The 14,596-nt window shown below is 41.2% G+C and overlaps 1 protein-coding gene across 5 annotated transcripts in view; it reads right to left on the bottom strand.

Moving 5' to 3' along the window:
* Window positions 1-12,674, bottom strand: part of LMBRD1 (LMBR1 domain containing 1) — a 76,547-nt gene extending 63,873 nt beyond the window's left edge. For 4 of the 5 annotated variants that reach the window (XM_080342651.1, XM_080342650.1, XM_080342653.1 and 1 more), the window contains exons 1-3: window positions 12,595-12,674; window positions 11,886-12,062; window positions 2,207-2,267 (exon numbers count right to left, since the gene is read on the bottom strand). In XM_080342651.1, coding sequence (XP_080198777.1) covers window positions 2,207-2,267; window positions 11,886-12,062; window positions 12,595-12,654 — 298 coding nt within the window. In that variant the 5' untranslated portion in view covers window positions 12,655-12,674. Of the gene's footprint in view, window positions 1-2,206; window positions 2,268-11,885; window positions 12,063-12,594 lie in introns of those variants that run through there. The other variant, XM_080342654.1, reaches the window with a different exon arrangement.
* Window positions 12,675-14,596: the final 1,922 nt, after the last annotated feature.

Raw genomic sequence — 14,596 nt, forward strand, 5'->3', positions numbered from 1 at the left:
CTGCTGTTGGACGGTTTCCACTTATAAACCTTTCTGAAACGGGTTTTCCTTCCAAACACAACCTGACATGCTGTTTTAGAGCACCTGCCAACCACTGATCAATCTTCAATCACTCAAGTACTGGCAGACACATTCCGCTACGGTTGGTTTTATGAGAATTAACACACTAGGCCACCAGAGCTTCAAAGCAATCAGTAGATTGGTTTCCTAAGTAAAGCTTTTAGGTTACTGAAGTCCCACTTCAAAATACAGCTATTTCAAGCTTCATTCTGAGAGTTACCTCATTTACCAGTACAAAGCCATTCTAACTTTTCTGTCAGTCTAGCCAAGAAAGCAGCCGGGTGTGAGAGAGAACATAGTTTGTGGGCACCAAGGTCTTTGTTAAAACAAACAAACAAACAACACATCAAACAAAACAACAAAACAAAACACACATGCTTTTCTACATTTACTGATGGCTTTCTCAGTAAATTGCAATACAGGTAGTACTATCCTAAAACATCACTTTAAACATAGCCTCCAAATTCTGGCTGTAATTAGAAGTGACTTGGATTGATGGGCAGTGACTAAGCATACCTACTACTCATACTGTAAGTTGTCAATATAGCTACGAGAAGCAAATAAGATCTATACAGTTATCACTGCATTTTCAGGAGAGAGAAGAAAGTGCTAGTATACACATTCTTATGTACAAAAGGAGATTTCAGTTCTGCTCATTCTGCTTATTTAAAAAAATAAATATGTCAAGATCGAACACTTTAAGACAACATGAGCAGAAAAAAAATAGAATAGTATTACAAAAATTGAAATTGTTGTTTAACTTATTCCTTCCCCATTTTCATGTCACTATGCTGTGCAACAGCAGCAGGGCACCAGACCTAATGATGCAGGAGAGGCATTAAGTTGTATTTTTATATAGGAATGATGGAGACTTCTGAACAATAAGTTACCTATTACTGTTCACTTCAGTGTAGCTCTAGTTATAAAAACGTGTATCAATTCCTCATATTAAGACCACAAAAATACTTTTAAAAACCATCTTTAAATCTCTACCACCATCTGGAGGACATGCTCTGAAACAAAGCATTAGTTTTACAATATTTCAAGTAGACCTGACCAGATAGGACAAAAGCAAAAGCAGTTTTTCAGGTTTAAGCTCAAATTATTAAAAAAATTAGAATTATGAAGAGACATCTTGCCTTAAAAAGAGACTCAGCCCAAAACATCTTACAGAAATTCATCCATTAGTCTCAGAAATCTATAGAAAATGGTCTACAGAAGAATTTGAGGACTGTTCCACATCAGGAGTTGTGAAATGCTTGGGCTGTTAAACAACAGCTTAGCAACCTAACAAGAGAAGAAAGCAAATACAAAGCAGTTCCACTATTCTATAGTGAAGAATCTTTGTGGAAGATAAACTAGTATTTTAAAAGTCCCTTTTAGAAAACAGAGAAGTTACTTACTCCTTTTGGCTTTAGACTTAACCTAGTCTTTAGACTTCCAAAAGAAAAGTCTTCAAGCCTCCAGAAACCTAACCAAAAGAAGGCAACTGCTCCCAAGTTCATATCATTGACTGTGGCAGACGTTCTACTCAAACTGTGATAAGCATCACTCTTTTATAGCTCCTTCTCACATACATTCATTAGTAATAGAACTTCTCATAAGTTTCATAAGGACAACTAAAATAAACTGATCTAAAATTACACAGAGGTGAATAGTTATTTCATTAGATTTGATTTCAGTTTCTTTTTTGCTTCGGTTTTGTTTAGGATATTGCCACTCCTGACTTAACTCCTTTATAGTAGCTTTCTTTGAATATGGTAGTTGCTGAATCTAAACACTTAAAACACAAGTATAACAGTTGCACAAACTTTATACACAGTAGGCAAGTTTCACACTGCTGCGTATGTAAGTGCCATAAGAGTTACAGCAAAACCATGTGCTTCCCTTAACAGACCTCTAAATACACACACAGGAAACATGTTAACAGTAGATGATATGACAGAAGCCATTAGCCCTTCCATGGATTGGCCTTCAGTATGTTTTCATTTTTAGGAGGCTCTTGAACATTAAAAAAAAAAAGTCACTGAAGGGCACTAAGTGTAAGACCAATATTTAACTAAAATGGGATAACCCAGTACAGCCCCTAAAAACTTCATGCCTTCACTTAAAGGTCCTAATAAAAAAAAAAGTTAAAAATACTTACTGTAGTATCCATAAAGTACAGTGTCTTCAATTTGTCTTGAAACATTAGCATCAGCCCAGTCCTAGTAATAAAGGACAGAAGCATTCAACATCAAATGAAACAAAAGACTTCATTTGATAACATTCTTATAAAACTGAAAAAAACTGCTCACGTTTAATGCCTATGGAAAAGCATTCAGCATCCAGTTTGCCCATTTTAAGTGTTGTAATTTAAGTTAGAACTAATTCCTTAACCATCTTTGTTAGGTGAATATGCTGCATTTCAGGGAAAAGACACCGCAGTAGTATCCCCACTGCTTATACTCACTTTGGCTGTTGGTCTCATACTTAAAGACCTATTTTTTTGAGATTAAGAATCCTTAGTTACCATATATTATATTGTCATGGCACAACTGAAATACAATTATTAATGAATATCATGTTCAGCAGCTAGCAATTTACTTTTATTCTGTATTTAGTATTTAAGTGGCACTCTAAATACCTATTTCTATGAAACTGATTTTTGTTTTCTACATATCGGACAACGCTACTACTGACCCTGAAGCTCCATCTGAACAGTTTTTCAAGATGTTTTGTAAAAGACAACTGGAGTTATGGCTATTTGCAGTTCTAGCCCTTTTTTTCTGGACTCTGAGCACTGCAATAGACACTACACTTCAAAGTCAAGTCCTTGAAGTGACAGAGCTGTCCTCAGGATGAGTTTCCTACAAAACCCAAGATATGATAGCTTTGGAAGCAGCATGGTACCTTAGATAATACTGCACAGATAAGCTATATGAATTGCCCAGCCCACAAGTTGGATGCATTGGATTAAATTTTATATTTAACACATTTACATTTGCCTTACACATACATATTTTCTGAAGGGTTGCAAAGCATTAATGGAGGAACTCAAGACAAGGATCCACTTATTCTGAAGTAAATACCTCTCAATCAAAAAAGCACTAGTTTTATATCATTAAGGCTGACCCTGGGAATTGCTAAAAGAACAAACTCAAAATCCCACTTGAGGCCAATATCCACATTACACAATTTCAGTCACAGAAATGGTACCACAAGCTGGAGTTTGGGAACACTTTCTAGAAAGAGAAGTCAGATAATCAAGATTAAAAAGTTTTCTAGAAGTAACTCAATAAAAAGTGCAGAGTCAAATTTGACAAGCAGAATTAGCTTTGTTAGGACTCAGAGTTAGGAAGAAAAAATAATTCTGTACAATTAGTCCTTTCTAAGGTAAACCATCTATTTTTCAAATATGTAAGTCTAGACATGTATAGTATACAAAGATCAATATTCTTCTGAGAATGTCTAGAGCACTTCTCTTCCTGTTACTACCATATTTGGCAACACTACAAGACAATGACTCATTAGAGAACACAAACACATGGTGAGATAGATAATAAAAAATTGCTACTTATAAAAAATTACTGGTTACAAAGTGCTAGCAAAGGTGCAAATGACTGCACATACAGGAATAAGCATAGGATCATTTCATAGACTGAAGATTTTACAAACTAGAAAGAACATAGAGTAGTTTTGGCAGCTCCCAAGCATGCTGTGCCAATTCCCACAGTATCTTGATAACACAGTCTCTTAAGATCATCATAGAACAGTTTGGGTTGGAAGGAGCCTTCAAAGATCATCTAGTCCAACGCCCCCTGCCATGGGCAGGGACACCTTCCACTAGACCAGGCTGCTCAAAGCTCCATCCAACTTGCCCATCAACACTTCCAGGGATGGGACATACACAGCTTCTCTGGGAAACCCGTTCCAAAGTCTCACCATAAACATTCTTCTTTATGTCCAATTTAAACTAAAAAAAAAAAAAGTAGATCTGAAACTGTATCCCCTTGTGCTATCACAACAGGTCCTGGTCAAAAATGTTTCTTTATCTATCTTATAAGCTCTCTTTGTAATTCAAAGGCTGCTATAAGGTCTCCCCAGAACTCTCTCTTTTTCAGGCTGAACTCCAACTCTCTTACCCTTTCTTCATAAGAAAGTGTTCCAGCTCTCTGATTATTTTTTGTGGACCTGCTCTAACAGCTTCATGTCTTTTTTGTACTGTGGGCCATAGAGCTGGATACAGTATGTAGTGCACACATTGCATGCAGCATTTCTATCACAGAATAGCTATAAGTGAAATTTATATATACAGATACAACAGTACTGAGACATAAGAACAAAAAATAGCTTTTTATTATGCTCAGTTGTAGCTTGCAAACTTTTATTTTTAATAGTTGTCCACCCAGATTAAGCCATCATCTCCTTTTTTCAGAAGTACGAGCCTTTAATTTCTAATTTGACCAGTTCTTTTTCAGAACTACGCCACTCAGCCCTGGGGAGTTGTTCAGAGAATGGAAGTGAAAATGCAGCTCTAGATACATTGGTAATGGCACCCAGCCATAAAGCTGAAGTCAAGTTCTTACCCATCCCTTTTTCCACCCCCCGGCAAGAGGAACTATTGGTTTCAGGAAGCTAAGTGTTTTGTAACACGATCAGTGGCAGCCCAGCTCAGGGACTAGATCCAGAGGTGCAAGTCTACACAGCTTAAACATGTTCCAGGATTGCTCAAGTTTTGTGGGATCTGCTCTACATGTAGTCAAGATCAAGAAAGTAAGTATCCAGAAGCAAAATTCTTCCAAACCCAGCAATTTTGGAGACACGCCAACATAGCTGAATCAGTGAGAACAAAAAAAATCAGTACGGCCAAAGCTCCTTGCAGTTTTTGTGTAAGCTTTTTTCTAGCTGGCAAGTGCAAGCCCTTTCAGGTGTTGTAAAGATGCATGCACTAATACAGAGCCTATGAAAAATGCAAGTGAGCATACTCTTTAAAGACTGCACACGATAGGACGTGAAGAAATTTAACACTATCAGTGCTCTCAGAACTGCCTAAACTCCCATGGAATATGGGCTTGATGGCATAACAAAGACTTGATTTTTCTATTATCTCAGAAAATCAGCACCACCTTCCTCCATGCTACTAGATTAACACTTCCAGTAGAGCACTTTAAATTATGCTTTTCAAATTCACTGTTTGTAATAAATTAGATTATCATCCAAATGGAACTTGAGTAGAAAAAAAATATACATGCATTTTGTCATCTAATCAGCAAAAAGGATGAAAAATATCTGAGCAGAAGGGACAGAAGCAACACTTCAAGTTAAGTGTCTGTCAGGTACACAATAAGCCCATCTTCAAAGACTGTCAGGCTCAGTCCCAACAGCATTCCAGCTGAAAAATTTCTAGGCATCTGCATGAAAATACACCACAAAACAATTTGACTATAATAAGAATACATACACAGACTATTAAAGTGTTTAAATTGCCTAGTGTTAAAAATTAAGGAAAAGCATTGCTTTAATTATGCCTAAGGGAAAAGCAATACTGAACTGAACAGGTGGCACTATTTACTTCCAAGTAAGTAGCTGAAAAAGATCTCTCTTATGAGTAATGGAGACATTCAAAACCCACAGCAACCAAGAAAAGGCAAGGAAAACAACAGCAAGACCCAAAGTTTAAGTGGCACAGCCACTTTACAGGAAGAGGTAGCTCATAATTGAAACACAACAGGGCTTTAACTGCCAAAAAAATGCTTCTCCTCCAACTCTGTGAAAGCATTAATAACATTTCTAACAGGATACATATGTAGAAGTTTAAAACTTGTAATTTTTTGCTTAAATTCAGTTGTGCACACAACCAGAGTAATATGCTATAATGCGTGTTTCCCATCATATTAAAATATTGAAATGTTATCTTACATTGAAAGACCTAAAGATGCAAAGATGTGTGAATTTCACCATTGTCTACATGTGCCTGAATTTACCAACTCTGCATTACCTTGCACAAGAAAAATCTGTAATGCAAGCTAACTTAATAGTATATCCTATCTTTTATGTCAGCTTTCAGTCAGCTGCTGAAGCCCCACATTTACACAAAGTAAGGAAGTAAAAATCCATATTCTTACTGGCAAATTATCCATGTGCACACACCAGCAGCAACTCAAAAGCAGTAACCAGTTCATATGAGTCATTTCAAAAGCTAGTAACAGTTGAACTGCCTTGTTCAAAGCAAGAAACATTGCTACCTAGCAAGTGTCAGAGCTCTGATATTAACAGCAGCAGTGCTGATATATAATGTTGACAGGTATATGAATCTACTGGACAAGCACACTCAGGACTCCATTGAGAACTCATTTGGACAACCTCTACATCTAGTGTGCTTTCTTCTCCATCCATTACGGCCCAAGCTTACAATATAAGCAGCAAATACCTTAGAAGTACACTAGATTAGTAACGTGAGAATTCATTACTGCCTTCAACAGTGGCTTAAGATGTGTAAATGTGACCACAAATTCTCTTAAGATCTGCAGAATTCAGGCATTCTGCACTGTTCTGCCGTACTTCATTCTGTTTCATGCCGTTTAGCAAGCATACATCATATCACTTTTAAAATACTTGTAACAACACATTGTATTGATATTGTACACCTTACACCAAGTCATGTTGAAGGATCCAGGAAATCTAAATGCAGTTGCAAGTTTAAAAAGTAAATACATTAGTAAAATTTTGATATGTAAATACAGATATAAAAAGGCAGTTTAAGACTAAGACACTCTTAGTTTACCTAAATGCTAACACCAAAGCTAAGCTCCCTCAAGAGATTCATTTTATAACTCCATACACAGCAAATTAATTATGAAGAACAGTTGCTTCCCCAGTAATCGCTAAGCAGTCTTCCTTCTCCCAGCAGTTGTGTCCAGTTAATGACTTACATTAATATATTTCAACAGAACAGTACTATTCCAACTGTACAGTTAACTTCCCTGAATGGAAGCAGTATAAACTAATCTGACATTTTTGGCCATCTCCACTTTTTGGTGAAGGAATGGCCACATATTTCATTATTTTTGTCTCTGTTAAGAGGGACATTCCTGCTGTCATTGCTGGACCCTGCAAGAATTTAATGAGTACCCAGTGAAGACAGGTCCCACTCTCCACAAATGTACTTTAATAGAGCTTCAAGTGGTGTAACATTCCAGGTTTCAGTATTTGTGATGTTTTATCACAAGCAGATGAAGCTGTCATTCTGATGAACAGCCTCTCCCAAAGCTTAGCAAACAAAAAGAAGATACGAAAACTGAAGAGTGGGTCCTAGTATCGTTACATATAAAGACATTTCATACCCAGGTCTCAGATCTTCTAGCCTGTTACCTCCAAAGTGGGTCAGAGCCAAATAGCAACATGCAGAAACATGCATATCTCCATCACATCTGGCTACCATTAATATTTTAGCCAAGTATTGTTACTTCACAAGTAGTAATTCCTACTCTGCACTGGAAGCATGGTCTCAGTCAGTAATGATTTCTCAGCCAACACCTTTCTAGAACAACAAGAAAAAAAATCTAACATTTCTAGTGGTTCTCTATTCTGAGCAGCTACATAATGAGTCTCCTCCAAGATCCAAAAAAAAAAAAAATCTTAATCGAACAGTCTGCAAAAAGGATCTCCCATTAAGCAGATGCTACTCCTCAAATCATTAAGGAGACAACTGGCTTTTAACAGCTCAGGCAGACACCTAAGGTTTGTGAGGTGTTCAATCTAATCAGATTGACAGAAATGCCACTGGCTTTTAACTTCGTATAGCAGCAAGAATTCACACATTTCAAAAAGAATAGTTCAACACCTCCCCTGCCTTCTGCTGCACCACCAACAGAATAAAAAAAGACTGTGACAATAACATCCTTGTTTCAAGTAGTCTTCCTGCTGCAAGACAATATCAGCACATTCTAAATATTTGAGACTTGTGGGTCAGACCCAGAGGTCTTGAGTTCAGGCAGCAATCTTAAGTCTCTAAGCTACGGTGAGTTTTTCTGTTCCTAAGTACTTTTTATAAATCAAACAAGCGTTCAGATCAAACAGATCAGAACCAACTGGATGTAATTCAAGTTCATTGCACGAACTAAAGCACTGTCCAGGTGAACAGACAAAACCAAGATAAAAGTGGTGCTAGTGAACATTACCAGAACTTTCCTTATTAGGTAATACTCGAGTTCTTTTGATTAGTACTAAAACCAAAAGCCTGCTTTCCTATTTAATAGCACTGAATCAAAGTAATCCCAGGCTCCAGAAGAGGTGTTGTTGCAATGAATTCTATTGTGCGTAGGACTAATGGCCACATAAGTTTATGCACTGCTCCCTTCCTAAAGGACTACATAACTACTACGCAAAACATTCTAATACCAAAACTGCTCAGTTCACTCACTATAAAACCTTTAAGATAACATTTGACAAGTCTCACAAAACAAGGTGAGAGACACCAACAGGCAAAGAATACTACAAGCCACTTGTTTATAGCAAAGAATAACTTGTCTTAATTGAAAGGTGTAAGAACAATGCAGTAAGTTTAACAGTCCTGTTGAAACAGGCAAAAGTTCAAGAGTAACAAAGACTGACCAAGTTATAGTACACGGCCCTTGACAAGGAAGACACCTCAGAACACACGATGAAAAAGGGCTATACAACCTTGCTTTAAGTGAATTCATCCAGAGAGCAGCATCATTTTGACAGGCTTCAAGAAAAGTAATCTGTCAGGGTACTACACTTGAAACAATTAAGCCAATCCTTGTAGCCAGAACAACTACTTTTACTTGCCACTGAACTCACAATTGACAATGAGAACTTGGAACCATCAGACTGTGCTTTCAATTTAACCTCTGCTTCTCTCAAGTTCGCTGCACATTTGAATATCTACAACTTGATAGTAGGGTCAGTCACATTAAAAATGAACTGAAAGTCCACACAGAGTACCTTTTTTGTGTAAATTGAGCATCCCTGACTTTCTCATCTCTCTAACACTGATACTGGGAATTACAGTTGGGAGGTAGAAGAAAAAAGCACGTATAGAAAAAAAAAAAAACACACCACACCTTGTTTACCTAGGATCTGGATAACTGACAGTACTCTTTTGGCATAAGCTCTGAAATCATCCAGTTCGAACATTTTTGATGAACTGATGATTTATCTACAGAGATTATTATCCACAACTGCTACCTGGATCTGCCTCAAAAATTCACTGAGAATAATCTAGGGAAGACTTAACTCACTCCAGCCACTCAGGACAACAGATTCTTGCCAGAGTCATAGCCCTTCAGATCCCAGCATCACATATAGGGCATAGGAGGTGCTGGATTTCAAAGAACAGTCCAAAAGAAGGGCAGTAGTCTCTCTGAAATATTCTGAACCCAATCCAGTCTGTCCTATTTGTGAAGCAGTACCAGAAAAGAAACACTGTCCTGGGTAACATGTGCTAAAAGATTTAACAGTTCATGAAGAGCTCACATTAGGGTGCTGTCAACTTCCTAACTTCACATAACTCCTAAACAGAAATTACCAAACCAATAAAGCTGTGTGTTTATATATAAAGTTTGTGTGTTCTGACTTCAGGTCCACTCAACTTTATCAGAAAGGCCATGTTAATATTCACAGTTTCAACACTTTTATTGAATTAGATGTATTAATATTGTAATATATTATTATTGCTCCATAGCTAGAAAGTCATCCAGCTGACCTGTAAAAGAGAATGAGGTATTCTTCTGCAAGGCAGAATGAAGCAATTTTATTTCAACAGACCATCAGCAGTATCTAACAAACATCAGGTGCTACGCAGGACCAAGAAGCCTCAGAACTACAAAGATGATTAGGGGCCTATAGCACCTTCCTTACGAGGAAAGACTGAGAAAGATGGGTCTGTTCAGCCTGAAGAAGAAAAGGCTGAGAGGGGATCTCATTAATGTTTATAAATATCTCAAGGGTGGATATCAAGAGGATGGGACCAGACTCCTTTCAGTGGTGCAACAGGCACAGATTGAAGCACAGGAGGTTCCATCTGAATACGAGGAAAAACTTTACTTTGAGGATGCCAGAGCACTGAAACAGGCTGCCCAGAGAGGTTGTGGAGTCTCCTTCTCTGGAGACATTCAAGCCCCACCTGGACACGCTCCTGTGTGATCTGCTCTGAGTGAACCAGCTTTAGCAGGTGGGTTGGACTAAAGGATCTCCAGAGGTCCCCTCTAACCCCAACCATTCTGTGAATCTGTGAAGCATGCACAAAGGTACTTTAAAGAAACGAAAGCTTTACCACAAGCATGAAAGCTTGCTTTCAGGAACAATTTTTAAATAGAATCTACCCAGCCCAGGATATCACAGCATGTAGTCATTACATAAATCTAGCTCACGAAAAACAGTATTTTAAGTAGAGTAATTTTATTTCTATTTATCATGCTTCCTTGATTCAAACTGTAGTGACTGCACAAGCACATCTGGCTCCTTAGAGGTTTGTTTTCTCAAATTGGAGAATGCATACATGAACACAATAGGTCTCCTTTGCAACAGAAAATTCTGCATAGCCTCCGGCAGATATAACTAAGCCCATCCAAAAAAGGCACGACATTGTTATTCATCTAGCTAGTCAGGCTCAATATGCCTTAATACTCAGTATTATTCTCATTGTAGTATCATGACATTTTAAAGATCTCTTCCACCTTCTAAATCCATTTTAATTCTGAGCAAACAAGATCTGAAGAGACAAACCTTTAACAGTAAGATTGAACAATAGCTTAATTTATTCTGTATTACCACTGAGTGTTAAATACAACAAAATTTACATCACAGCTCAATTCCAAAGGTGCCAAAAAGCACTGGATTGGCTGCAAGCTAGCTCTGAAGCATTACCAATGGTCTAGCAGAACTTCAATTTTTCCCTTGGAAGCAGGGCTGGAAGGGTACACAGTCTTTGAATCCAGTGTGCAGGCATCTATCATCTCTCCACTCATTAGTTTCAGGATCATGTCTTTTAGCATAGATCTAGGTAGGTTTCAAACTGAACTAAGTTATTATTCAAATTATTAATATGCTCCAGTTTGACCTGTTATTAATGGTAGTGTCCTTACAAAGACACTTGGTCATCACCTTCAAGGAGCTTCCTTGAATATCAAGAAGGCCAATGCTTTAAACAGGGGGAAGAACTCTTAGAGGAGTGCATAAAGCAGACTACAGTGAGTACTCATCCGATTAAGAACTCATTTTGTACAGCAACCCCCTACAGTTTTAGTTTATAAAAACAGTAGTTCAGTTAAGGCAGTATCAGTCAAAACATACTACTGTATTCCCTTCCCCCAAGGGTTTTTCAAGTTTTCCTTTTTTTTTTTTTCAAAAAAGTGCTTATTAACTCAGACTCTACACTGTGGGTAGATTAACACAGTAAGCCTTTTTAAGTCTTTATGTTTCACTATCAAAATAATCTTAAACTGCAAATGGGCACTAAAGTCTATTTTTGAACAAAGGGGCAACAAATTCCATTCCACAAGGCCTCACTATGATGTACTAAAACCAACATTTAAGAGACATTTTCAGGATGGTATATTTGCTCCTTTTAGTGCAATAAAAAGAATGAGTGTTTGGAAATTAGTAGAATATAAAAATTAAAAAGTAGAAGTGAAAACTGAAATCTAGATTACATAACAAAAAGAGCTCAGTGTTGTTTTCACAGTACTAGTTCCCAGCTTTCCAAAAACTCGGGCACTAAACCAGGTATTAGCATTAAACACTTTGACAACCCAATAACTTCCATTTTCAACACAACTGTTTCTTTTGAAGAGACAACTAACTTTCTCAGAAGTCCATACCTTAAATGTACCATTTGGATTTTTCATATATGAAACCAAAAAGATGTCCACTGGTAGTAGAGCTGATGAGATAAGAGCAACTGCCAATGCGAAGATAGCTGTTATGGTAGAAATCACTTCACTTTCCCGCCGACTCTGGTACTTGCGTACGTAAACCCAGCAGAAAATTAGGATAGCCTGAAACACACAGGGAAAGATAATTACGAGTTGTGTAATAAGGAAGTCAAAAAGCTGGTACTGAAATCACACCCTGTGTGTTGGTATTGTCGACTAGCAGAACTTCAACAAACTTTTTATACGAGCCTTAAACATCAGCGTTACACTCACCACACACAATTCACTTTTTGTGCCCTCGCTAAGAACAGCCAGGGGAACAAGGGCCGCGCTCGCACACCGAGCAGGGCAAACCACAACCAAGCACAGGGCAGGACAGCCCCGGCTTCGGGCTCTGCTAGGCCCTGCGGCACCGCCGCGGCAGGAGCTGAAGGGAAGCGCTGGCTGCCGGGCAGGCTGGGGGGCACAGGCCGAACGAGGAGACCAAGCGGGAAGCCCGGAGCTGGAACAGCGAGGGGCCGAGGAAGTAGGTGCAGCCGGCCCAGCTGGGGGCACCGCAGGGGAAAGGCGAGATCCCGCCGGCCCTGGGGCGGGCAGGGCTGTGTGACTGGGGCAGGCACCGGGCCGGCCGAGCCCCAGGAGAGCCGCCTCTCACCAGCAGAGCCAGGCCGAAGAGGCACCATCCCGTCAGCAACTCGGAGGCGGCCGCCGCCATCTTCGCTTCCGTCAGCAACAACAGACCCGCCCCCGAGGGCGGTGACTTTTAAGGGGCGGGCGCACTTCACCGTGGCGACGAGATCAACAACTGCCGGGCGCGCGGAGCGTGACGTCTTATGCGCGTGACGGTAGCAGCTTTCGCTTTCGTTAGCAGCTGGCGGCTCCTGCCCCAGCCCGGCATGTCCCGCCACCGGCAGCGGTGGCTCGTCACGCAGGGACTGTCCGGCGTGTTAGTTTGTGACGGCAGAGACGCGCGGCTGGAGGAGGAAGGGGACACCAGCCGCGCGCTGCCGGCAGCACCTCCCGTGCCCGGGATTCGCCGCGGGGCAGGAACGGGGCGGGGGGGGGGGGGGGCGGTCCTGGGCGTATCGGGGTGATTCCCTCCGCCTCGCTGGGCGGGCAGCGGCGGAGCGTGAGCCGCGGCGAGGGGCCCTGCGGGTGTCCTCACCCCCTGCTCCCGGCCGGGGTCTGTCTGTCCTTCCCCAGGCAGTGGCAGGGCAACGCTCGGTCCTGGGGACTCCAGCAAAGAGGGGTCGGGTAAAGATAAATTGTGCACTAACAGGTGTCAGACGCTTCCAACTCGTCGATTGTTGCTTTTCTCCGCAAAAGTAACCTACGGTATTTTCATACATCACATCCAGTTTCCTGAAGGTGCCCAGCAGGTGTGCGAGTGTCAGATTGTCGTGTCCCTGCGGACACACACTGCGGGGGGACACGCCGCGTGACCAGGGCGGTGCGCACGAGCTCGGGGGGCGGAGCCGTGAGGGCGGGAACATGGTGACCGCGGGTGTTCCCGCCTGTTGCGAGAGGAACGTGCTGGTGGGCCGAGTGAGCGGCGCGGGGACTCGGGTCGCTTTGGAGCCTTGTGAGAAGAGACTGTTCGGTGGGAGAGGACCTTGTCCCTCGAGCAACAGGCTTCCAGCTGTTGTGAGGCCACTGCGGGTCACAAAGTTGATTAAGGTAATGGAGCATCTGCCTTATGAGGAAAGGCTGAGGGAGCTGGGGCTCTTTAGCTTGGAGGAGACTGAGGGGTGACCTCATTAATGTTTATAAATATATGAAGGGTGAGTGTCACAAGGATGGAGCCAGGCTCTTCTCGGTTACAACCAATGATAGGACAAGGGGCAATAAGTACAAACTGGAACACAGGAGGTTCCACTTAAATATAAGAAGAAACTTCTTCTCAGTAAGGGTAACAGAACAGTGGAACAGGCTGCCCAGGGAGGCTTTGGAGTCTCCTACACTGGAGACATTCAAAACCCGCCTGGACACATTCCTGTGTAACCTCATCTAGGTGTTCCTGCTCTAGTGGGGGATTGGACTAGATGATCTTTCAAGATCCCTTCCAGTCCCTAACATTCTGTGATTCTGTGATGGAAGCTTTTGGTGGCAACAGTGCTCATGAGCTGGGGGCGAGGTCAGGTGAGAAGTGGGACTTCTTGTGGGCTCACAGCCTTTAGAGGAGGAATCTGTTGGGGAAGGGGTTATGAGAGCCTCACCCCAGACTGTTTTGTGCCTTTGCTGAGCCTTGATTTATTCTGAGACACTAAAGTGTGGTGATGCTTGTGAGCTATGCCCAGGGCACTTGAGGTGTGTGCTCAGGTGGACTCGTTCTCTCAGGAGAAGGTATCTGGTGGTGTGTGTGGTGGAACAGCTTTGTCATGACATGGCTGACATCCTTGCTGAGCTTCAGTTCACTGTGAAAGTGTTGTGATGGCACTCACAAGCTGTGTGTAGGGTGGATGGGGGGCAGCAGGAGTTCAGATAGGCTTGCACCTTTGCAAGAAGGGACCTATGTTTGGGAGGACAGGAGAACTGGAAGCGTCCTCTCAGAGCAGTGGACACATGCAGCACATCACTGTTTGTTGTCAGGATGGTGTGGAGGGGACCAACATGTGGCAGAATTCTTGAACCAAGTGATAACGGAGTTGGAGGGTGTT

The sequence above is a fragment of the Nesoenas mayeri genome, assembly GCF_963082525.1.
Source record: "Nesoenas mayeri genome assembly, chromosome: 3".
In the NCBI taxonomy this organism is placed as follows: domain Eukaryota; kingdom Metazoa; phylum Chordata; class Aves; order Columbiformes; family Columbidae; genus Nesoenas; species Nesoenas mayeri.